This window comes from Dama dama, chromosome X, assembly GCF_033118175.1.
Source record: "Dama dama isolate Ldn47 chromosome X, ASM3311817v1, whole genome shotgun sequence".
Lineage (NCBI taxonomy): Eukaryota > Metazoa > Chordata > Mammalia > Artiodactyla > Cervidae > Dama > Dama dama.
The window spans coordinates 39,431,279-39,456,449 of NC_083714.1; the positions used below are offsets into that span (position 1 = coordinate 39,431,279).

The window sequence follows — 25,171 nt, forward strand, 5'->3', positions numbered from 1 at the left end:
ACTCTTAGACCATCAGTTAACCAAAGGGAGAAGAGATAGAGAGCCAGAGGAGCGGGAGGCCCAGGGGAGGAGAGAAAATGCCCTGAAAGCATGCCAGTTAAGGGTGTGACTTGAGGAGAAGGAGGATGTGACAGAAGATGCTTTAAATGCTGCTGTAATGATGGGAATTTGCAGTAGGAAGGGGAAGAGAGCTGAATTCTGACCTTAGTGGTTGAGTAGCCTGAACCAGACCAAGATATTTAGATTTAAATTGGCCTCCAGTTGCCAGGAAGCCCTGCTGTTTAATCAGAAGCCCCACATAACTAGACATTGAATAATGGGATTCCAGGGAGAATATCTAGCCTTTTACTACAGCCATTCGACATTGGAAAGTTGGGAGTCCTTCCTGTTGTATGTCTTGTAGAAGAATATGTATGATGTTTGGAGCCCCAGTGCTCCATTTTTCTTAAAAGCTGACATGTGTTTAGACATTGTAAATTTCATTTCATTAGTGAAGCTGTATGTTAGCAGTTTATTTCAAGTCTTTCTGGGTACTTTCATAAAAGTTAGATTTGAAAAAGTGGTCATACGATAGCCTGTCTGGTAGATCACACCATCCACAGTCAAATAAGTCTGGCAAGTCGTGTCTCTTTGGACTGGGAGGTAGAGACCAGGGTTCTTTAGCCACAGTCTGCTACTGATTAGATACATGACCCCAGACAAGTCACTTAACCTTTTAAGGTGTCAGTTTTCTTATCTGTAAAATGAAAGGATTAGACTAGATTTTTTCCACTATTCCTTCTGAAAAAAGTCCAGGAGAGAATTGTATAACTGAAAGGCAGGAAGTGGAATAATTCAGGCTGGGAAGTCAGGGTGATTTCAAACTTGCTTCAAATTTTAGAAAACAGTTTCTGTAAGTGGTTAGTGTGCTGTATCACATATCTACTGGTTAGATCAGTCACTCCAACTTATTGGTAAATGTCACTTCATTTATTGGAGTCATTTCTGTTTGCTGCCAAACAATTTAAAGTTCAAGACAGATTCCTAGCCACGGTTACCTCTAAAGAGTGGAACTGACAGTTTGGTGAAAAGATAGACTAACTTTGTATTTCTGTTGGGATTTTTAACGATGAATGTGTGTTACTTTTATAATGTGAAAAACAGCTTATAAAATTTTTTGAGAGAATTTTAAATAAAGAATTAGTCTGGAGGAAAGAGATGCCATAAGATCTTTAGAAAGTAAGGAATGACCATTCTGCTCTCTCCTTTGTTAAACACTTTCTGTAATGTTTGGGTGGCTTAATCTCATTCCTGTCCCTGTGTAGTTTTTTCAAGGCCACTTTTGTTGATTTTTATCTTGTGTGTGTGTTCATAAAAATGTCTCCTATCAGAACCCCAAATCTAAACAGTTGAACATGAGCCTTGCACTATAGCATTTTTTTGTTTGGTTGGATTTTTTTCTTTTTCTAATAATGGCTATTGGTCAATAGCTACAGTTGAAATGGACAGGGAGTGAAAGAGGAAACAACATTTATATCTGACCACATTTGGTAAATTCTTTGCAACTCTATGGCATTTTTCTTTCAGTAGCAGTTCAATTGCTTCTTGGACAGAGGAAAAAATTTGCTTTCTACACGTTAGCATCCTCTGGTGGAGATCAAATTTCTTCTGATCTTATGCTTTCTCTGAGAGGTGTGCTACTTTATAATTTTATTTTAATTCTTTGGGGTAAGAATTGAAAAGTTATAAATGAATTTTGCAAATATTTTAGGCTAATCCCTATGATTGTTAATCCACCAAAAACCCCTCAAACTAGGTATCTTAAAGAGACCAGTGACACAAAAATGGTAAACTTTGTAGGGGTGGAATCACATGGAATCATGTCTTTGCCCAGTTTACTTAAAAATTTGTGGTTATGAGAGTCTTTAACCATATGCTGAAAAAAAACAATCCAGCAGGCCACAGTCTGTCAAATAAATTTCTGCAATATACTAGGAAGTCAGTTTCTAAGAACTTCTTTAAAAAGTAGAAGACTCAAGTAAGCCAGATTTCTTTTACATGGTCTTGGCTGGTAGTATTTCCTGAAGCTTGTGGATGAAAATTCATGGACTGAACCACAGAATGATAGCATTCAGAGTTCTCTGGGAGAGAACTGATGTAATCAAATAAAATGGACTTCAGGCATTTTACCAAGTTCAAGACACTAAGGAGTGCCTCTAGGGAAGTAACTTTGATGAAAAGGGATCCAAAAAAACTGGATATTCTTAAAACAAGTAATTTTACAACAGAAAGCTGTATTGGTACACATAAAACACAGAATAATAGAATGCCTCCTTTGAACCTAGAAGTGTATCAGTACCTTGAGTCAAGTGAGAAAACCATATTCATACAAAAAAGTGAAATCACACCAAGTTACTAGAGTATTAAGGGAAAAAAATTATATCAGATAGGGTCTGAAAATAGAATGCAAAATAGAGAGTTTTTCAAAGTTGATACAAGAAGGAAAATAATCCTATTTTTTTAATGATACAGTGTCTTCCTAATGTGTATTTCACAAGTTTAACAACCTTCTTTATAGGTGTTCTAGCTGTAAACACGATTTTAAAAGACATTTGAGCATATTAAAGTGATTTCAGCTGTTACGTGTTCTGTTTACCTAAAAGGGTAAGTAAACCTCATCTTATATGTATCAGAATTGGAGTCCATTTTAGTTGCGAGAAGATAATTCTCCAAGTTGAAGACTTTTAATTTGCACAAATACTCCATATAAGGCTAAGGGCAAAGACCAAGGGAAAAATCATTTGTCTTCTCAGGAGACAGAGTTGATTAGAAAAGCAGGGCTTCTTATTTTTCATGTCATCCTGTCCCGCTGATCAGTTTACCAACACAAGAACAGTTTGTGATGACAAAGATGATAGAATGGTAAATTGGAGAAGAAGGTTAAGTTGGTTGAAAAAATGCTGTTGAGGTTGATTTATTCAAATTGTCTGGGATGTTGCAGAACGAGTTTCTCCCAAACTGTGGAAAGCAGATGGAAAAAGGAAAATAGTTTATCTTTCAAGGAGAGAAATGATGGCCCTGCTAAATTTAGACTCTTTGGCCTTAACTTGCAACATCTGGGAAAATACTCAAATCTGTTCATCATCTCGTTTGTAACCACCTAGAAGAAGAGCTCAAAGTTCAGGATAGTCCTCTGTATAGGCTTATGAAGGGCACATATAACTAGGCCGATTTAATTTCCTTTCATTAAAGTTAAAAAGTCTTGTTAAAGAGAGGGAAACATGTATTTTCTCTCTGGAATCCAGTGAGGCTTTTTCTTCATTGTGATGCACTTGCTAACCAGCTAGGAAGCCTTGGACTGAATTGAACTGCTCTTCAGGGCAGGGTCCAAATAGGCTTTTGGGTGCACGTGCCTAAAATGGGTTTGCACAGTGGCTCAGCACCCAGTCAGAGGGACAGAGCACGTGATGCTCCTTCAGTGAGAGGGAGCCTGGCTTGTGACAATCTGTAATATAGAAGGATTATTTTTGCTGTTTGAAAAGATTCACTGCCATTCATTCCCTTTCAGAAGCTGTCACCCTAGAGAATTTTAGCTATTTAACTTTTTAAATTTATAAATATTCCATTTGTAAGGTCTTTTAGGGGGCATTTCTCCTGTGGAAAGTTAGATGCAGCTGCCCTAAAAAAATGTTTTTCAGTTACCTTGGATGGAGAAACCAATAACACATTCATGAAATCTTCACTATATACTAAATCTAACACGATCGTTTATAATTTGGAAAAGGATTACAGGTGACCTTTAGAGATAGAACAAGGGTTTACAGAACGAGCTCTAACACCACTCCCACGTCCCCTTCAAGGACAGTTCATCTGTTTCTTCTCTTTTTTTCTTGTTTATACTTCCTGGCAAGATTTCCTTGGAGGAAAGGGGGTCTTCATTTTAAAATATAAAAATAAAACAAGCATCAGTGAATCAGAGAAATGGTCCTGCGGAAATGGGATAGAGTTCAGGAAGGACAAGTGTTAGGATACTGAGGCTTGGAGGAGCCATTAAATAACATCCCTACCTTTCCCTCCTCCACTGAAACTAATGGAGAAATAAGGCAGACACAGGAACCAGCCAGTGTTGTAAATAACAGCCTTATTCCTGATAAGCTATACTGGAGGGTGTAGCCTAGATGTGTGTTCATGAAAAGCTTTCACATAGTTCACATGTGTTGACAGACCTCCACTAAGGTCTGTTGTAGGGCCAGAACCTACCCTTTAAGCACCATAACGTCAGAGGACAGACCAGATAAGAAGATGGAAATAGGGGTGCGGAGGGTAGTAGAAAATATTCCTTTTAGGCTTTGCCTTTCTGAGGAAAGGAATACAAACTCTGTCCTTTCTGTGCTGATATTAGTGGGACATAAACAACTAGTGGGCTAGTCTGTAGAGCTGTGGGGAGAATCCAAGTCACTAATAGACTAAAAGGCCCATGCTATTTCTGCTGATAGTCAAAGATGTCTTTAGTTGCCTATACACATTTAAACCAGGCCTGAATTAGCCTTTTTAGTAAGATATGAGGCATTTTTCTTTCTGTAAGTCAGATTTTTTTAACAAGGTCACCAGTAGAGAGTGACTGGGGGCTGTTGTTTTTATTTATTTATTTTTGGCTGTGCTCTGTAGCATATGGGATCTTAACTTCCTGACCAGGGATCAAACCCACGCCCCCTGCATTGGGAGCACAGAGTCTTAATCACTGGACCATCAGGGAAGTCCCTGTAAGTCAAATTTATATAAAGGATGAATACAAGGTATGGAATAATAGAATATAAAGGCTGAAAAGGATCTTAGAATTGGTTTTCAATATTTTCATTGCTTAAATGAGGAAACAGCCCCAGTAAGGGGTAAACGGTTTACTCTGGACCACTTGTTTTGCTAGTTAATTATGGCCAGGATTAGACCAGGGTCTTCCAAGTGCCAATTCACTGTTCCCCACACCCAACTGGTCTGCATTCTGACATCAGGGAAAGTAGGCTTAAATTAAATGAAATTTGGAAATTCTATTAAACTTATGAACCTTTAAGCTAGTGTAACAATACATGTCTATGGGTTGAATATATGGAATATGTAGACGAATCTCTAGTATAATGGTTTACATTGGTGGGTTCTGCAGTTAGGCTGTGCTGTGTTGTGCTGTGCTAGTATCTCAGTTGTGTCCAACTCTTTGTGACCCCGTGGACTGTAGCCCGCCAGGCTCCTCTGTCCATGGAATTCTCCAGGCAAGAATACTGGAGTGGGTTGCCATTCCCTTCTCCAGGGGATCTCCCCAACCCAGGGATCGAACCCAGGTCTCCCACACTGCAGGTGGATTCTTTACCATCTGAGCCACCGGGGAAGCCCACAGTTAGGCTACCTGGGTTCACATCCTGGCTGTGTCATTTACTAGTTGTTTTGACCCGGACAAGATGCCTATCCTCTCTGAGCCTCAATGTGCTCATCTAATAAATGGAAAATAATAATAGTACCCACTTCATAGGGTGGTTATGAGGCTCAGATGAGAAGGATACATATAAAATGTTCTGTTTAGCATAAGCGACTTCCTGACACATAGGCACTGATTATTATTGCCTGTGATTATTATTTATTATCATATCATTATCCTCATTTTACTTCTGGGAGACTTTATTTTTTTTTTTCTAATTTAATTGTATCTTCTTTTTTCGTTTATTTTTATTAGTTGGAGGCTAATTACTTTACAGTATTGTAGTGGTTTTTGCCATACATTGACATGAATCAGCCATGGATTTACATGTGTTCCCCATCCCGATCCCCCTCCCACCTCCCTCCCCATCCCATCCCTCTGGGTCTTCTCAGTGCACCAGCCCTGAGCACTTGTCTCATGCATCCAACCTGGGCTGGTGATCTGTTTCACCCTTGATAGTATAGTTGTTTCGTTGTTTCAATGCTATTCTCTCAGAACATCCCACCCTCACCTTCTCCCACAGAGTCCCAAAGTCTGTTCTGTACATCTCTGTCTCTTTTTCTGTTTTGCATATAGGGTTATCGTTACCATCTTTTTAAATTCCATATATATGCATTAGTATACTGTATTGGTCTTTATCTTTCTGGCTTACTTCACTCTGTATAATGGGCTCCAGTTTCATCCATCTCATTAGAACTGATTCAAATGAATTCTTTTTAATGGCTGAGTAATATTCCATTGTGTATATGTACCATAGCTTCCTTATTCATTCGTCTGCTGATGGGCATCTAGGTTGCTTCGATGTCCTGGCAATTATAAACAGTGCTGTGATGAACATTGGGGTGCACGTGTCTCTTTCAAATCTGGTTTCCTCGGTGTGACTTCTGGGAGACTTTAAAAGTTTGATCTGTGAAGACAGCAAAGTCTTAGTTTAGAATTTCCCCCACCCCAGCTTACTCCTTTTTCTTAAACATCTATTCTTCAGTTCTCTCAGGTTAGCAGTTTTGTAATCATCTTTTACTCTGTCTCCTTTAGGCCTATTGTCTGTCTGTCACCAAGTCCTATCTTGGTGGTTCAAATGTTTCTCAATTAACCCCTTCCTCTTAATTTCTGTCCTAATTCAGACCCTGATTCCCTCAGACCTGGATGCCTATTCAACTCTCCTAGCTTCTATTTCCTAGCTACAGTAGCTTCTTCTTCTTCAGTCTATCCTATAATTCACTGCCAGACTGACCTTCCTGAGATGCTGTTTGATCCTGTCTCCCCCTGCCTTGGAATCTGTAATGAGTCTATTTTCTGCCATTGCAAGGCCAAGTTCTCCTGCCTGACCTTCAACTCCCTCTGGATCATCTCTACCCAATAGGTATATAATGCCAGCCATCCACAGCAGTTCAGATTTTCTAGTAGCCACATTAAAAAGTAATCTCTAGTCAGACTGGCCATGTTTCAAGTTCTCAGTGGCCCCATGTGGCTGAATAGTGCAACTCCAGACTGTGCCTCTCTGACTGTCCCCATTCCCCAAACAAGACATACCCACATCTTACTTCCTCCTGGTTTATGAAAACAAAATAGGGATGGTAATACCATGCTTATTTTATAGGATTGTCTTAGGCAAATGTGAAGTGTGAAAGTGCTTTGCAAGCTGTAAAGCTCCATAAAAATATATGAAAATTATTGTCAGAAGTAAAGGCTTTACTGTGGGAGATTGGATACATGTGTAGATACATGTATATGTATGGCTGAGTCTCTTTGCTGTCCAGCTGAAACTATCACAACATTGGTAATCAGCTACACTCCAATATAAAATAAGAAGTTTTAAAAAAGAAAAGTTTTGCTGACATAAGAGTAGGATATCTTTGGAGTAATTTGAAATAAAAGACTTTATTAAGAACAATGAGCTGTCTTGAATTCGTTTATGAAAAAATCAACTACAAGCAGTGACTGAAGAATATAAACATCTACTTTCTCCCACTGGCTCTAAATAATTATCTTTTGGGAAGAATTTTTCACATTAATAAGACTCTCCAGATATTTGCCTTTTTTCCCCTTCAGCATTCTGAGGACTGGATTTAGGGGCATTAATTCTTCCCTAGAAGAAACTAAACTGCTACCAGGAAGTTTATTGTTTTGGGTAGTATATGTAGCTCACACACTTTTAGTACTGAGATAGACCTAGCATTCAAATCTCATGTATTATCTAATTCATTGCAATGGATTGAAATTGGCCTAAAAATTGAATGCCAGTGATTCAGGTGTAGAAACAAATTTGTAAAACGTTTTCAACTCATATGATAAAGGAAATTTTAAGGAACAATTATTCTGACAGGTGGATTAGTGACAACTTGTACACAATATTTGAAACGCTGATGAGTTATAGGGTGCTTGCTTAGATGATACTCAAACCTTATCCCAACCCTTTACCAGATTAAGCAGTTCACTATTTTTTCTTTAGTTGTGCCTTGAATTATCTGGTGGCTCTCAGGAGTTCAACACTCACTGCAGATAGAACTAAGATTGCAGTGCAGAAGTTAGATTGCTAAATGAAGTCATTCTGGGGGGAAAAAGTCTATAAAGTGGCTTCTGGGTGAAAGACCCCACCATTCACAGGTTTGCCTAAGCCAGAAAACAGCCTAATGTATGACCCTTTTTATCCCTCACCCATCCCCCTAATTAGCTACTAAATCCTTCTGACTCCACCCACCTCTGAAATACTTCTTTAATCTGCAGCCTCCTTTCCATCTCCACTGCCCTTGCTCAGGCTTTCATCACGCTTCTTGTAAGTTATTGCAACATTCCCCAAACCAGTTTCCCTACCTCAAGCTTCAGCTTCCCCTCCACCCCACAATTTATTCTCCAACTCCCAAGAGAATGATCTTGCTAAAATACAGATATGATCATGCCACTCCCCTAATTAAAAACTTCAAGTCATTCCTAGGGCCGACAGATAAAATCCAAAGTACTGAGCACAATGTACAAAGCACATTACAGTCAGAGCCCAGCTTATCAGCTTTGCCTCCCACCGTGTACCCAGAGCAATGATAATCAAATTACTTGTGGCTCCCCAGGAAGCCCTAGCCTTTTATAAACTCTCTGTTCTCTTCCTTTGGACTACCCTCCTCCACTCCTCACATCAGTGTGGGGATCCCGTGATCTTCTTTTCCTGCCATTAGACTTCTTCAAATGCCCAATCTTCTGTGACAGGCTTTCCTAACTCCCTGGTTATTTGTTCTTTCTGTACCCATAACTGCATTTCTTATTCCTTTGCTGCTTGAACTCATCAAGGGCTAATTCCTCTCAATATCTCCAGCATGTAGCATTCTGCCCAGCATAGCATAGTTGGTCCATAAAAATTGGTTGGATAAATAAAGGAAAGAATTGATACTATCCCTCTCCCCCACCCCCAGCTGTAGACCTTCTCTTCTACTTCAAAAAGAGTAAGTTTTGAATTCAGTGTGATTTATAATCATCTGTTGATATTTCTAAGTATTTGATGAGCACAGTTGAAATCATAATCCTTGCTTTTAAGTAAAATTTAGTTTGTCTAGTTTGATAAGATATTCCTTGAGCCAAAGGAATACATGGGAAGATTTTACCTTTAGATGCTTTGACTTATAGTATGTGTTAGGAAACACACACACACAAGGCATATTTTTAACTTCACAGAATCCAGACTGTTGGACTGGAAAGGATCTTAAATCAGGATCACCTTCACCTTGAATGGTTATGAAGGTTGGGTACTGTTCAAACCTAGAGGGCACCATTCTCATTTGAATGGCTCTCCAGGGTTGTAACAACATACACAGCCTCACACAGTATCCCTGTTTATCTAAATCTCTTCATTTTCAGATAATGAAATTCAGGTCCTAAGAGCCAACAAGTTGGCTCAAGGTTATGCAGATACTTCATAGTAGGGTACAGGCAATCTCTTCTGCCTCTCAGTCATTCTGACCCAGATTGCTTTAGAAGGCTATGAAACTAGAAAAGATAATGTTTGCTCTAGTTGTATGGATAATGGCCTTTAGCTAAACATAAAACTTCAGTCATTTCATTTAGCTTTGCATTATTTGCTCTGGCTTTCCACCTCCAGCTGTACTGGTCTGGTGGGCATGACTTCAGCTTTCAGCATATTACACGACTGCCCTCAGGGCTACCAAGACTCAGGTTACCGTTCGTCCCACCAGGTTGCCAAGCTGTGCTGTCTGCTCTCTACCTTGCTGGTCTACTCCTTTGTGACCTGTTAGCTGCCGTCTTCTTTTTGCTTCTCTTCTTGGCATTTTGTGCTGCTTTGTTTTTATAGCTGCATTGCTGACCAGTCAATGTGGTCCTTCCCTTCTATTCTACAAACCATTCAACCACAGCATATTGGCTGTTGACCTTGAGTTTTTGGTTCTTTGCTACTGTTCATACCAGCTAGGGGTGCCTAGGCTCTGCTGCTTCTTTGCCAAATGTTTTTGTTTCTTTTCTTTCTCCCTTACTCTAGATTTGGGGCTTTCTGAATGGTTAAAGATGCCAGACAGGTTGTCTCCAGACACTTGTGACTCCATTCCTATAATTCTCCTTACACTTATGTTTAAAGTGAAAGTATTGTTTGGGAAGAATAATCTTGGTTAGAAAAGCTCAGGTAGGTCAGATGCTCATAATAGTTGATTGTCTGTATCAAGGATGATGCATTAAAAAAAATAACTCCTTTTTCTCTTCCTTATTCCATGCTCATCCTCAGTGTCAAACTAAAGTAAATACTGTGGTGTTTTGGTAGGTTTGATTGAGCCTGAATAGAAAACTAGACTTCTTGAGCCAAAGCCCTCCAGCCATAATGGACTGAATTCACTGTTTGCATCTTTGCTCTTGATCATTAAGGGTGGCAGATCTTTCTCAAACTGATTGCTTGCTTTAGTTCCACTTGATCAGTCAAGATATAGATATAATATAATTAATGAACTAGTGGGTTTCCCCAATGGCTCAGTGGGTAAAGAATCTGCCTGCAATGCAGGAGATGTGGGTTTGGTCCCTGGGTTGGGAAGATCCCCTGGAGAAGGAAATGGCAACCCACTCCAGTATTCTTGCCTGGAGAATTCTATGGACTGAGGAGCCTGGCAGTCTACAGTCCATGGGGTCGCAAAGAGTCAGACACAACTGAGCAACTAAGCACACACATGCACACAAGGAATTATTGATTTGTTAGAGGTTTGATGCTTGTTATTTAGTGGTTGTTTGCATTTTATATATTGTTCATTGTATAACTGGGAATTTTTTTGTAAATGTTTGGTTTTCAGGCTGGTTGGAAGGAAAATCACGCAACATTCATGAGTGAACTAAAAAATCTTCAGGCTTCTGGACTGACTACTCTTGGTCAGGCTCTAAGATCCTCATTTGATTTGTTAAATCTCAATAGATTAATATCTGGAATAGACAATTATGGACAGGTAAAAAATTCTTTGAGTGAGTATAGCTAATTTATTTTGGTGACTTGGGGTAAGAATTTAAAATTGGGCATGGCAACCAAGTTTTCTGCTCCTTTTCATAAGATCCAAAAGGAGGTCCATGTGTATTTTAAATATATACTTTAACAAAAATCCTTTAGGGAGAGTCTTTTATGTGCTTTGACCATAAAATAGTTAAAATTGCCTACCCATCAGATCATCAGCTATAATGGGATGAATAAATTGCTGAAAAATATTGGAACAAGACAATTAAAGAGAAATTTTCAGAGTCCTTAAGTCCCTCATCCCCCCCAAGTCAACGAAAAAGCTCTATCATAAGAGGAAGGCAGAATGGCATTTGCTGCAGCGATCATTGCACTTTTCTACAGTAAAAACTGCTCACAATAACCAGAGTCATCATCCAGGTTACAGATATAAGTCACTTATATCCCCCTTTCTATGCCAAGATTCTGAATGGAATCATGGGTGTGGATGATGCTGCCATTGTAATGTCTTTAATATCTTTCAAGGTTACCTAGAAAGCAGAGGGTGGGGGGATTTGGATGTTTTAGTTTGAGAGGTTCCTGAATTATAAGAATTCCTCAGTTTATTCTGAATGTTACCTCTGAAGAGATTGTTATTTTGATCCCCACCCATTTCAGTCCCTAATCTTTTCCTTCTTATTTATCCAGGCAAATTTTATCACACACTTGAGAGATCACAGGCAAGATAAATGTAAAAATTGAAATACAATTTTATTACTTTACATGGCTCTAATACTTTTTAAATGTATTTTAGGGACGAAATCCATTTTTTTTAGAACCATCTATTTTAATTACCATCACAGATGGAAACAAGTTAACAAGTACTTCTGGTGTTCAAGAAGAGGTGAGATTTCATTTTTTAAAATTTCGTTTAAATGGCAGAGAACATGCAGCTATTTCTGCACGTGGGAGGCATACATTCCCAGTTAAGAATAAATTTAATCAAACGTTCCATCTTGGGAATCCTTGAAATATTGCCTCATTTTATTGACAACATCAGAGAAAAGTGAACCCTTTAACTCTTGAATTGTCTTCATTTTTGTATGAGTTGTTATGATGAAACTTTTCCAATTTTGCCTTATCAGCTTCATCTGCCTTTGAATTCTCCTCTGCCCGGAAGTGAACTAACTAAAGAACCTTTTCGTTGGGATCAAAGGTTGTTTGCCCTGGTGTTGCGTTTGCCTGGATTGGCTTCTACTGAACCAGAGCAGATAGGGAGTGTACCAACTGATGAATCTGCCATCACACAGATGTGTGAAGTCACAGGAGGTATTGGCGGATATTTACTATTTCTAAAGGAAAGAATTCAGGGCAGCAGAGTACCACTTTCTGTAAATGCCATATCCTAGCTTTACTTTTTTCCCTTCTGTATCTTTTAACTCTGCTGCTTAAGCTCATCATTAGTGTGAGGTTTGCTCCCAATGTGAGCTTCCCTGGTGGCTTGTAGTTTTGATTATTTTGAGTTGTATTTTAGGATTTCAAATGCTTGTATTGTTAAGTAGTATTTTATTTGATCAAACTTGTACTATTTGTTTTTCCTTCTGGTTTAGGTCGCTCCTACTGTGTTAGAACACAAAGAATGTTGAATCAATGTTTAGAATCTTTAGTTCAAAAAGTTCAGAGTGGTGTAGTTATTAACTTTGAAAAAACAGGACCAGATCCACTTCCTATTGGAGAAGGTACAGTAGATCACCTTTTTTTTTTTAACCTTAAAGTGTTACATAGGAGAGCAGTCTGAGACTGAGAAAACATTGAACTAATCGCAAGAGATACTGTCTTCATTAGCCACCCACATTCAAGTGGTTATTACAAACATCCATCCAAACAACTGCCATTCATCTGTTGCCTGTGGCTACCTTTCTAGCTTTAATTCAATGTCAATTCTTCCTCAGAACATTCTTCCCTTTCCCTGCCCATTTCATATTTCTGGTCCTAGTGTTAGGATGATGCGGAATTATTCACTTCTCTAGTCATGAAATAGCTGGAGATTCACGATGGAGTGCCACTTAACATGATTTTGGTCTTGTGAGCGCCAATGTGTCAAACTGTCTTGATGAAATCTATATTTGTTACCACACATCAGGAAGAGGTAATGAATATTTAGCCAGGACCTGCTAGTATCCTGTAAGATCCTACCCCAGTATTTTCCTGGCCACTGTTCTTCTTTTGGGGGTGAGGGGAAGTCGGGGAGGGCACCACATGGCTTGTGGGATCTTAGTTCCTTGACCAGGGATGGAACGTGGACCCCTGCAGTGGAAGGGCAGAGTCTTAACCACTGAACCGCCAGGGAAGTCCCTCTTGGCCGTTTATTAACTGCAGAACCTTTTGTCTTCAACTGAGATTTTACAGAAACTTCAACATCTCAAAATATGAAAGCAAAGCTACTTTTGTACTGGGAAAGGGAATCATACCCCATTGCATGGCTCCCTCAGAGCTCTGTTCTAGGCCATCACTTGTCTTCATTCCTGTCAGTTCATGCACAGCATACATACCCATGTGTACCTAGACTGCATCATCACCACAGTGCTTGTCTGATCTGATTCATACATTTTAATTGCTGTGGCTACAATTAGTGGTAGCTGCCTGGAGAGGCAAAAGGGTAAGTGCAAAGGGGCAGAAAGACACATTTATTGCTGAGGCAGTGGATCCTATGGTCCCTGAATTTTTTGCTTTTTAGTCTCTAAAACCCTTTAAGAAGCTAGTGGAAAAATAGAGACCCCTCCCTCCAGAAAAATGTACATGGACAACACATGCACACATAGTTTTGTATTTCATTTCAGGGGTTCTTGGACTCCAATTAAAAAACACCTGCTGTAGACATAGATAATGGACTTGTGGACACAGGGTGGGAAGGGGAGGGTGGGAGGAAGTGAGAGAGTAGCACTGACATATATACACTACCATGTATAAAATACATAGCTAAGGGGAAGCTGCTGTATAGCAGAGGGAGCTCAGCTCAGTGATCTGTGATGACCTAGAGGGGTGGGATGGGGTGGGGGGGTGGGAGAGAGGTTCAAGAGGGAGGGAATATATGTATACTTATAGCTGATTCATGTTGTTGTACAGTAGAAACAAATATAGCGTTGTAAAGCAATTATCCTTCAATTAAAATATAAGTTTTAAAAAACATATGTAGAGATGGCCGAGGACTTCTATGAATAAATTTATAGAACTCTACCAAGAGAAACAAAAAAGTCTATATTAAATGGAGATGTACCATGTGCTTGACTGGGAAGAATGGATAGTGTGAAGGTATCACTTCTCAAATAAATATAAATATATGTATTTCATGTACTTTGATCTAAAGAATTTTAACAGGATTTTTGGGAAACACAAAAGATGACTTTAAAGTCCACTCAGAAATAACATAATAAATGCTAAATACCTTAAGAAACACCTGCTGTAGAAGACTGAGGCCTCACAGCATATTTCAAAGTAATTAATTGTAAAGGAAGGACATGTTGTATTGGTAATGATAGACCATTCAAGTCCATGATTTTGTGTTCATTACCTTCTCATGAACTGGGAACTTTCTTATTGAAAACCAATTAGATCGTGCCATATAAATACCTCAAACATTCTTTCTAGCTCCATTTCCCCTTTGTCCAGAGTTCTTAACCTTTGAGATTCTGATGAAAGCTAAGAATTTTCTCCTCAGAAAAATCCACATCCCCAGAACTGTGAACTAACTCAACTTCAGAGGGGGGTCTTTTGGTTCCCTGAAGCCATTATATGTATTCTCTGTAGCTCCATGGACCTCAGTAAATCCCCTTCTCTAAAATAATTACTTGTTTAAAGTAATGCTTAAATAAGTAAATCAAATGATATGTAATTTAAGAAAAACATGAGACTCAAAAATCATTATCACATATTTTTTACAATTATAATGTAGACTAGTGAATCATAACATTAAAGGTTATGTAACTCTGCCTTGCCCTGTTTTCAAGGGGTAAATGAAATATACTAGTTCAAATAATTAAAATACACTCAGGGTATATTATTCAGCATTATATGATGCCCAGTTTCCATGGGATTTTAATATGGGTGAAGAAGGAAACTGTAATGAAATAGTCCATATAAACTTGATGCATTCACTTTGTGTTCCCTCCCCAGCTATATACATACATTGATTGTATTGTCATCATTCCTTCTACCTTTTAGTGAATTTGCCTTTGTGGTCATTGGCTCTAACTGTTTAGTAAAGAATACTTTTTTAATCTAGTTGAAAAAAAAAATCTAAATGGAGTTTATGACTTATTTTGTCAGACTCCAAAAATGTGAAACTATACCAGAGAATGAACAATTTTCATACGCCTAATTTGAAACAATAACTTGTGGTTTAGTGTGTTTAATTTGTGTCAAATCTCAGAAAATTTAAAACTAACTTTATGACAGTTTTCCATATAACTACCTATTTTGGTTATAGTTAAGGGTGAAGGGTATGGGATGTCAGATTAGAGGGGTTGGATAAAAAGAGTTGCAATTGTAAAGCAAGTGTACTCCAATAAAAATAATAATAATAAAAACAAAAAACAAAAATAGAAAAGAGTAGCTAGAGAGAACATTTAGGAAGTCTAGTGGAGTCACTTTTTTTCTTCCATCTTTCATGAATCACTGTTTTGGTCTTGTTTTGTACTTTGCTTTCAACTGAAAAATCTGTAGAAGGAGATCAGTGGCTATACAAAGAAATTCATGCCTTAGTCTGTCTTTTGTTTAACTTTCAGATGGACTTATGGATTCATCCAGGCCAAGCAATTCATTTGCTGCTCAGCCATGGCATAGTTGTCATAAGCTCATTTATGTGCGGCCTAACTCTAAGACTGGTGTTCCTGTTGGACATTGGCCAATTCCAGAATCTTTTTGGCCAGATCAGAATTTACCTTCACTAGTAAGTGTCATAAAACAAAAAGGTAAACATCATTCTGGATTTTCAATTAGCTGATTACAGAGAACTGTTTAAAATAGCTTGGAAACTTTTAAGCTGTGCCTTCTATCACTTACTGGAAAGTCTAGCTTGTACCTAAAAGCAAGAGAGGACTTCCTTTCTGTTAGGGCGTTCTTTCTTTCAGTTGCCTTTACCACTTAATCTGCCCTCTTTAGATTTTAAAATACCGTTATTTTTGATGCTGTTGCAATCTGTGGCTAAGTTTTTATTTCAGAGCCGCTGACTGGATTTCTGTGGTAAACACAATGTATAAAAAGGGTAGGCATTGATTTTCATGTACCTCCTCAGGAAATTAGAACTTGGTTTACACTGTGTATAGGTTCTAGAAACGTTTTCAAAGCAGAGATTCATTTATTATCTGAGGGAGCCATTGGACATGTAGTGGGACTTTGTGGGCCTACTTTTCAGTATTTTTATAATCAGTGGACTTGAGTTCCTTAGCAGTGTACTTTTCAGTTCAGTTCAGTTCAGTTGCTCAGTTGTGTCCGACTCTTTGCGACCCCATGGACTGCAGCATGCCAGGCTTCTCTGTCCATCACCAACTCCCAGAGTTTACTCAAACTCATGTCCATTGAGTTGGTGATGCCATCCAACTATCTCATCCTCTGTCGTCCCCTTCTCCTCCTGCCTTCAATCTTTCCCAGCATCAGGGTCTTTTCCAATGAGTCAGTTCTTTGCATCAGGTGGCCAAAGTATTGGAGTTTCAGCTTCAGCATCAGTCCTTCCAATGAATATTCAGGACTGATCTCCTTTAGGATGGACTGGTTGGATCTTTTTGCAGTCCAAAGGACTCTCAAGAGTCTTTCAATGATGAGTAATTAAGCAATATTTTTAAAATGATCTCTAAGCAAAGATTTATCTTTTTGTTCACTATATTTGGTGGAACAGGGTTGGATACTGTAGTTGCTCCATATGAAACCTATTCTCCCTTTCATCCTCCTCCCTCCTCCCAGCCAATATAAAAAGGCCAGAGCAATCCTTGGGGCATCCAGGTGTCTCAGTGGCAAAGAATCTGCCTGCCAATGCAGGAAATGTGGGTTCAGTCTCTTGGTTCAGAAGATCCCCTGGAGAAGGAAATGGCAACCCACTGCAGAATTCTTGTCTGGAAAATCCCATGGACAGGGAAGCCTGGCAGACTACAGTTCATGGAGTCACAAAGACATGTACATGACTTAGTGACTAAACGGCAACAACAATCCTTGCTAGGGGTGGGGCGGGGAAAGAGACACAAAAAGGTCACTGCTTTTCCACTACCTTCCAGATTCAGCCAATCTATAGTCTATATAAATTTTAGACATTTCTGACATGAACTGCATTTTTCTCCTGATTGCTATTTCGAGGCTCCTGCATTTTTTTCAGAGGTGCCCATGGAAGGCCAGAATATATGACTAAAGAGCCATCTTCAGTCCCTGCAGTGGGTGAGGCTCCATCTCCTTATCTGTCCCTCAGGACGCTGAGGTGGCATGCTTGTTAAACCTCAGAGCCCAGTTACTGTCAGCTTCTTCAAACCCCAGAGTGAATGTTTTAGTTACAAATCTGCATCATTATTGCTGGTGATGGGGTTTCACTCATGTCTTTTTATAGATTTCAATCTAATAAATCAGAAATATTTCACAAGTTTGATTAAAATTAAAATCAGGGGGAAAAAACGGAATTGAAGAAATTCCAGGTAACTCACATAGCTCGTGTTACCATTCCTCCAGGTTTTTTTTCTTTCTTTCTTTCTTTTTTTAAAATTTTGGCTACACGACAGGGCATGTGGGATCCTAATTCCCCAACTAGGGACTGAACCCATGGCCTCCACATTGGAAGTGCAGAGACACAACCACTCGATCACCAGGGGCAGTCCCATCCTCCAGCTTTAAAAGCACATTGGAAGGCTATTTTTCTCAGTCCCCAAAACCTCTTGTAGGTTTGTAAATCATAAAGGCAAATTAGCCTGTTTTTCCCTTTTATAAAGAAAAGGAGATGTTTTATCATATTCACATCAGCCTTACAGATCTCTCAGCAAGAATACACCGAGCCATGTTTCACTCTTGACCCTGTGACTTGTCCTATCTCTTTCTCTCTCCATTTGCCCTTGCTGCCACCATTTCTCTCACTGGTGCTCTCCATCCCCACAAGCTAAACCCATTAATAAAATGACTGCTCCATCAATCTGCTCTGGTACCCCAGGTATACGGGCCTTTCAGCCCAGCCAAAAGCATCCCCATCTCTAGCTGTTCAGTAAGTGTTTGGGTGTGAGAAATGCTATAAAAATTCAGCTGCAAAGAAAATTTCAGCCAGGCCCTGGAGTTGTGACCAGCTCATTTTCAGTCTCTACCTTGCCTTTTCCATTCCTTTATAATTGTTCATCTTGCTTGTTAGTGGCTCCAGCTCTGTCATTACCTCAGTAGAAAGCTTCATGGATTTCCTCTTCCCTAGCAGTTTCTGACTTATCTGAAACCTTATAATACAAAGTAGTGAAGGGAAGATAGTCCTTGAATGTCACAAAGTGGGTCTGAATTTCAGGGTTCTTAATATTCAAGGCAGTTTTATTTTTTACTTCCCTAAAACTGTAGTTATGAGTGTTAAAATTTACCTTTCTCCTTTCCAATGCCAAGTAGATGGTAGAGCGAAAGAATCTGAGTCCCCTCTGCCATTGATGACACTTAGGGCTCAAGAGCCATCTTTCTCAAAGCAGCCATCTGTATCTCAGCGATGGTTTAACAAAACATAAAAGAGTTGCATGTAACTATGGCTGATTCTTGTTGACGTATGACAGAAAACCACAAAATTCTGTAAAGCAATTATCCTTCAATTAAATTTTTTTTAAAATAATGGATGACCAACAAGGACTTAAAAAAAGAGTTTCAGAGTTGTCAGATATGTCAACTGTCTTGATAACAGATTGTATTTTCCCCTCTTGTTTTTTAGCCTCCACGAACATCTCATCCTGTTGTGAGGTTCTCCTGTATAGATTGTGAGCCAATGGTAATAGACAAACTTCCCTTTGACAAATATGAACTTGAACCGTCACCCTTAACTCAGTACATCCTTGAACGAAAGTCTCCCCATACTTGCTGGCAGGTACTTCCCCTTTGTTGTTAGCCAAATGTCTGGAACCACTCGGAGATCTGGGAATTGTTGAAAGAACTTTCAAAGGTTAATCTGGGAATAGTTGGGCTGAGTCTATTAATAATGTTTCTGACAAATGCTATCAAGTAAGCAACATGGCTAAGCTAATAACTTCAGGCTGATATGAATCACTAGCCTACCATACATTGCCATTTAAGGAACCTGATGAAGCCTACATATTTGAGGATTTGGAGGACTCCCCTGAAGCCTATCTAGGGATCCCAGGTTAAGAATTCCTAGCCTAAATGATGTAATTCTATTCAGCTATGGCTTCTGCAGCTGAAGCAATGTTCTCAGTCCTTATTGTGAACTTGACAGATTGGACAGAGGTTTATTTTTTTGTTTTGTTTTGTTTTGGTCAAACCACACGACTTGCAGGATCTTAGTTCCCCAACTAGGGATCAAGCTCACGCCCTCTGCAGTAAAAATGTAGAGCCCTAACCACTGGACTGCCAGGGAATTCCCAGTAAGACATTTTTGACAAACAAAACAAAACAAAAACATAAACCTGAAATTACTTTATGTATTAGTATTATGTAATCAAGCTCTTCTTGTAGTACAAACCACATTGGTGTGTGTGATATGGATTTTCCTTGGATGAAGGAGATGCATAGGCAGATGTACCACACTGACTCTTCCAAGAGGTATAGTTCAGCCAGGAGGGCTTGCTTATTTGTTAATATACTCACCTTTGGATTTTAATTTGTGAAAATCCATATGTGGTAATCAAAGCTATTTTATTTGAATATAATGAGGAAGTCCTACACTGTAAGAATGTTTGTTCTATTTCTAAACTACAGCAATCAGTAATTGTTACATTTTACTTACTCAAGGAACACTTTCAGACCATCTGTTTCAACCTAAAATGTGAAATCATTGCTACTAGTTGTCTTTAAACTACTTGAATTCTACAAAGTTGCTAAAACTGGGTAGAAAAAAAGGAACAGGTGTAAAGCAAGGATGTAAAAGTGCAAGAAACAGAGTGATCTCATAATACTGAGCAAAAGAAGCCAGACATAAAAGATCACATATCATATGATTCAACTTTATATAGTTCAAAAAGATGTAAGATTGCCTTTTACTTTGTTAAAAGTCAGGAGAGTGATTTCTCTTGGGGGTACAGAATGGTGACCAGAAAAAGACACAAAGGGTTTTCTGGTCAGGTTCTATTTCTTGATTCGGGTTCTGATGACACATATACGTTCATTTTTTAAACATTCATTGAACTGTATACTTATAATTCATGCATTTTTGAATGTATGTTTATATTTCAATAAAACACACCAAAATGTGCTAGAAATGCAGGGATAGGGATGAGAGCATGCTAAGTTAAAATCAAGGCAAAAGCTTGAATTTATGAATTGAAAAACATTTTGGAATAAAAGCATATAAAATTACAAATTACAGTTTTCCCCCAAATAAACCTTTTATTCTATATAGCATCTTCCTTGTAAATCTTCTCCAAAGGAACTTAAGAAATCCTGTCCTTGATCCTTGCAGCACCCCTTAAGTGTGCCATATGTCTTTCTCTTGCATCTTATGTTACTTTCGTTTAGAGTAGTTTAATGCGATGAATTAGTGGGAATGAAAAAGAATAAGATGAACCAGGATCCAGGAAATTTTGGAAAGTCATAATGGAAACTGGATTCTAACCCTAGCTTTCCCACCAACTATGTGGTTTTTGGACCAGACGCTTTCTCTAGACTAGATGATCTCTAATGATCCCTTTGAACCCCCAAATTCTGTGAATCTGCAGGTGATAAAGAATTTGGGAAAACTCAATGGGCTTATGGGAAGGAAGGAAGGTATGAGGATGGGAAGGGAGGAAATAAAGACAGAAAGAGAGTGAGCAAGGAACAAAAAACAGTGCTTCTCCTTTCAGAGGAGTTATAGGTTTGATCCTTGCTGGCTGTAACTTTTTTATCCTTTATGATGATTTCCCCCTTTCTATTATACACACTTAGGAAATAGGAGGAAATCCAACATGTGGTGAAAGTCACTCAGTCATGTCCAACTCTTTGCGACCCCATGGACTGTACAGTCCATGGAATTCTCCAGGCCACAATACTGGAGTGGGTAGCCTTTCCCTTCTCCAGGGGATCTTTCCAATCCAGGGATCAAACCCAGTTCTCCTGTATTGCAGGCAGATTCTTTACCAGCTGAGCTACCAGGGAAGCCCGGGTCCAACATGTTTTATTACAATTGTCTGTTTCTATTAAGGTTCAAATTAAGAGATGAAATCTAGTAGATGAGTCATGTTTTAACACAATCCATTGTTTTGTGGAGGCATCCATTACATAGGAAAGATTTATTTTGAGCTACAGCTAAGTATAGAAAGAATTCAGTGAACTGGTAGATGATGTTGCTGGTTGAACAAGAATTAGCAAAGTAAGTGGGTTCTGTTCACCATCAGGGTTTGACTTCTGTCTTAAATATCCTGATGAAGGATGTTAGAAAAGGTAAAGGTCTAGGTCCATAAAATTATATACTAATGTCCTGATTTGGCCAAAGAGTGAACGTGGAACACAGAGAAATCATGATAGCTAGAGGACTCCAGAATAGTATATCAGGTGAATGGGACCTGACAATATCATATATGTCAAATCAGGAATAAGGAAAAAGATGCTAGTCATATGGAATAAAGATTAATGTTCTCATTTTTATTGAATGTTTGTTCCACCAGGATTATTTACGATAGAAAATGCCTTCCAGATTGAACCAAAGCATCTCCTTGCTCAATATAATTGTCTCAAAATAATTAGCACCAGTGCCTGGCTTGTAATAGACTCCTCAATAAATATTTATTAGATGAAAAATGAATAAATGGGTAGGAAATTGTTGCATCAAAGGGAAGTAGAGCAAGACTTAATAGTAGTTCACATAAGGAGTGTTAGCATAATCCTTTAAATGGGCTTTGTTTTTGTAATTGCATGCTTTAGGCATGGGGCCATGTTCCATTTTCCTAAGTCTCCACTCTGGTCACCACTTGTTCTTTTGAGAAGTCAATTTGTTTTAATGACTGGTATCACTTAGTGGTATTTCAGCCTAATTTTCCATTGTGCTAACCAAGTAAATATTTGGGTATTGTTGATGCCGCCTGTGGTCTCTGAATGATTATTTCATTTCCTAACACAATTTATAAAAGAATTGCAATCTGAACATTCTATTTTTTGACATAAATATAGAGAAAACAGTATTCCCATTTTTAAATTACAATTGTGCCAGAGATGCTGGTATAGCATATTGCTGTGAGTTTGATTTGACATAAAATCCTTATTGTCATAACTGTACATTACTTCATGATCTTCTCAGGTATTTGTTACTAGCAGTGGAAAATACAATGAACTTGGATATCCATTTGGTTATTTAAAAGCCAGTACGACTTTAACTTGTGTAAACCTCTTTGTGATGCCGTACAACTACCCAGTTTTACTCCCTCTTTTAGGTAAGTCAAGTATGTGCCATTCAGTCATCTTTTCAGTGTGGTGCTAGTTTAGTTGCTAAGTTGGGTCTGACTCTTTGTGACCCTATGGACTATAACCCGCCAGACTCCTCTGTCCATGGAATTTCCCAGGCAAGAATACTGGAGTGGGCTGCCATTCCCTTCTCCAGGGGATCTTCCCTGCCCAGGGATTGAAGCCAGGTCTCCTGCATTGCAGACAGATTCTTTACCACTGAGCCACCAGGGAAGCCCTTAGTCATCTTTAAAATACAGCAAAAAAGAAAAGTTGATGATGAACTAAGCATTTTAAATGTATCCAAAGAGTAATGAGTGTCAAGATATATAAAAGTCAAAAAACTGATTCAGAAAGATAGAATTGGCATCCTACTTTCTGTTGTGTTCGTTTTCCTTTTGTTGTTTTTGCATCAGACAGAAGAGACTCTTCACCTGGGAAAGTGGAAGTATTAGTCACTCAGTCCTGTCTGACTCTTTGTGACCCCATGGTCTGTAGCCTGCCAGGTTCTTCTGTCCTTGGAATTCTCCAGGCAAGAATACTGGAGTGGGTTTCCATTCCCTTCTCCGGGGAGTGGGGGTATGATTCTTATGCTGCTCTTTGGTTTGCAAGCTCCAATGTTGTCACCCCTCTTCTTCTTTTTTTTTAAATATGTGTGTGTACACACTTCCTTGTTTTCTTATTGTTTCACTTATTTACATTTATTTTGTTTTTGGCTATGCCACAAGGCATGCAAGATCAAACTTGTGGCCCCTGCATTGGAAGTACAAAGTCCTAACCACTAGACGGCCAGGGAATTCCCACTTCTCTCTGGTTTTAAGTGCACTTGGCTTTTGGTAAACTAGTTTGGGCACCCCCAAAATTGATTGTGGTTAACACTTCAAGAATCTGATGGTTTTTTCAGAAAATAGGGCTTCCATGGCGTTACTGGATTGCAGTTAGTTCCTCTACAAAAGAATACGAAATACTCTTGAGGCATCTGTTTTAAGCAAGGTAGCAAGTTAAGGAAATAGATACAAGAGTGACTTCTGCAATAACTGCAGTTGTAGAAGCTGTGGTTTCCATGGCAAAATTCTAAAAGGAACAACTCCAGAAGCTGTTACTCAGACATCACTGAAAATGTGTGTGGGGATTTTTTTTTTCTCATTTAAGGAGCCACGTCTGTTTAGAGTAATGTAGTACTGCATGGTATCCTTCTCCTCATAAAGTTATGAACATTTTTAATTGCTGAGGTTTCTTAATTTTTGCAAAAAGAATCAAACCTTTACCAAGTTTTAATATAGTCATTAAAAGCGTAAGATTTTTTAGTGCTATAAACAGTCTATGTATCAAATGTCTTGATAAAGCAGTTCTTTTAAATGTTGCAAATGAAGAAAATTAAGACTGGGTCATCATAAATGATTGTTTTGGCTGGCCTATTTACTTTATTTCTTTGTCTACTCTAAAAATATCCTCTAAGAGATGATTGTCACTTATATAAAATATAGATTATGTCTTTGAGATTAACAATACTACCAATAAAAAGTATTTTGTGGGTTTATTTACCCTGTTTTATTAAATATACCTTTATGACCTCTGGTTTTCACAGCTATAAAATGAAGGATCAAACTAGCTAATCTTCACTTAAACTGTTAAGAGTATTATTTTTCTGTTTCTTAAGTACACTTTTTATTTTGAGATAATTGTGGATTCATATGCAATTGTAAGAAATGATAAAAAAAAAAAAGAGAGAGACAACACCAAAAGCGCAGACAACAGAAGTGAAAATAAATACATGGGACTACATCAAACTTTTGTGGATCAAAGGATACAGTAGAGAGCAAAAGGAAACCTATGAAATGGGAAAAAATTTGCAAATTGTCTATCTGATCATTTGGGGGAGGGCTCTATCCAACCCTGCCTAGGCCATCATTATCCCTTTGCAAACATTCCAAACCAGGAACCCTAGAGGCATCTTTGATTTCTTCCCTTTCCCTGATCCCACACATCCATTTGAGGTTCACCTCATCCTTGACTCAGTTCGTATTCTTCCCTTTGGCTTCAAATATCCATTTCTAGGCTTTTCTATAACCTGTGTCTTCCAAGGAGCATAGGATTTTTTACACCCTTTGAGGGTGAGGTCCTTGTGCCCTTGAATCCCTAACTTGGGTTTCATGTTGAGGTTCTGCAATAGTTTCCACCCATACTTCTGCCATTACTTCACTTTCTGGGTTTTGTGGTTTCCATAGAGATTTGGTGTCTGAACTGTAGGGTATAGCTGCCCTGATAATGAATTTTGGCTCGCTGTTTGTTAGCTTTGTGACCCTGGATAAGAAACTTAACTTCTCTGTGCCTCAACTATTTCATCTGTAAAGTGGGGATAACAATAGTACCTACCTGAAAAGGATTTCATTGGGGTTAAATGAATTGTGTTAGTCGCTCAGTCATGTCTGACTCTCTGCAGTCCCATGGACTACAGCCCGCCAAGGCTCCTCTGTCCATGGAATTCTCCAGGCACGAATACTGGAGTGGGTAGCCATTCCCTTCTGCAGGGGACTTTCCTTACCCAAGGATCAAACTCGTGTGTGCCACATTGCAGGCATATTCTTTATTGTCTGAGCCACGAGGGAAGCCCTTAATACAGTTAAATTGCATCGAACTCACCTGGCAAAAAGTAAGTGTTCAGGGAGAAGTATGCAGGGAGGGGACAGAGAGCATTATTGTCTGATTAATAATATGTTGTCATTATTAATATCTATGTTATC

At 38.8% G+C, this 25,171-nt stretch overlaps 1 protein-coding gene across 6 annotated transcripts in view; it reads left to right on the top strand.

Moving 5' to 3' along the window:
• Window positions 1–25,171, top strand: part of INTS6L (integrator complex subunit 6 like) — a 56,682-nt gene that overhangs the window by 14,546 nt on the left and 16,965 nt on the right. For all 6 annotated transcript variants that reach the window (XM_061136034.1, XM_061136037.1, XM_061136036.1 and 3 more), the window contains 7 exons: window positions 10,720–10,869; window positions 11,665–11,754; window positions 11,996–12,179; window positions 12,461–12,589; window positions 15,635–15,798; window positions 18,772–18,924; window positions 22,285–22,417. In XM_061136034.1, the coding sequence (XP_060992017.1) occupies window positions 10,720–10,869; window positions 11,665–11,754; window positions 11,996–12,179; window positions 12,461–12,589; window positions 15,635–15,798; window positions 18,772–18,924; window positions 22,285–22,417 (1,003 nt within the window). The remainder of the gene's footprint in view (window positions 1–10,719; window positions 10,870–11,664; window positions 11,755–11,995; window positions 12,180–12,460; window positions 12,590–15,634; window positions 15,799–18,771; window positions 18,925–22,284; window positions 22,418–25,171) is intronic.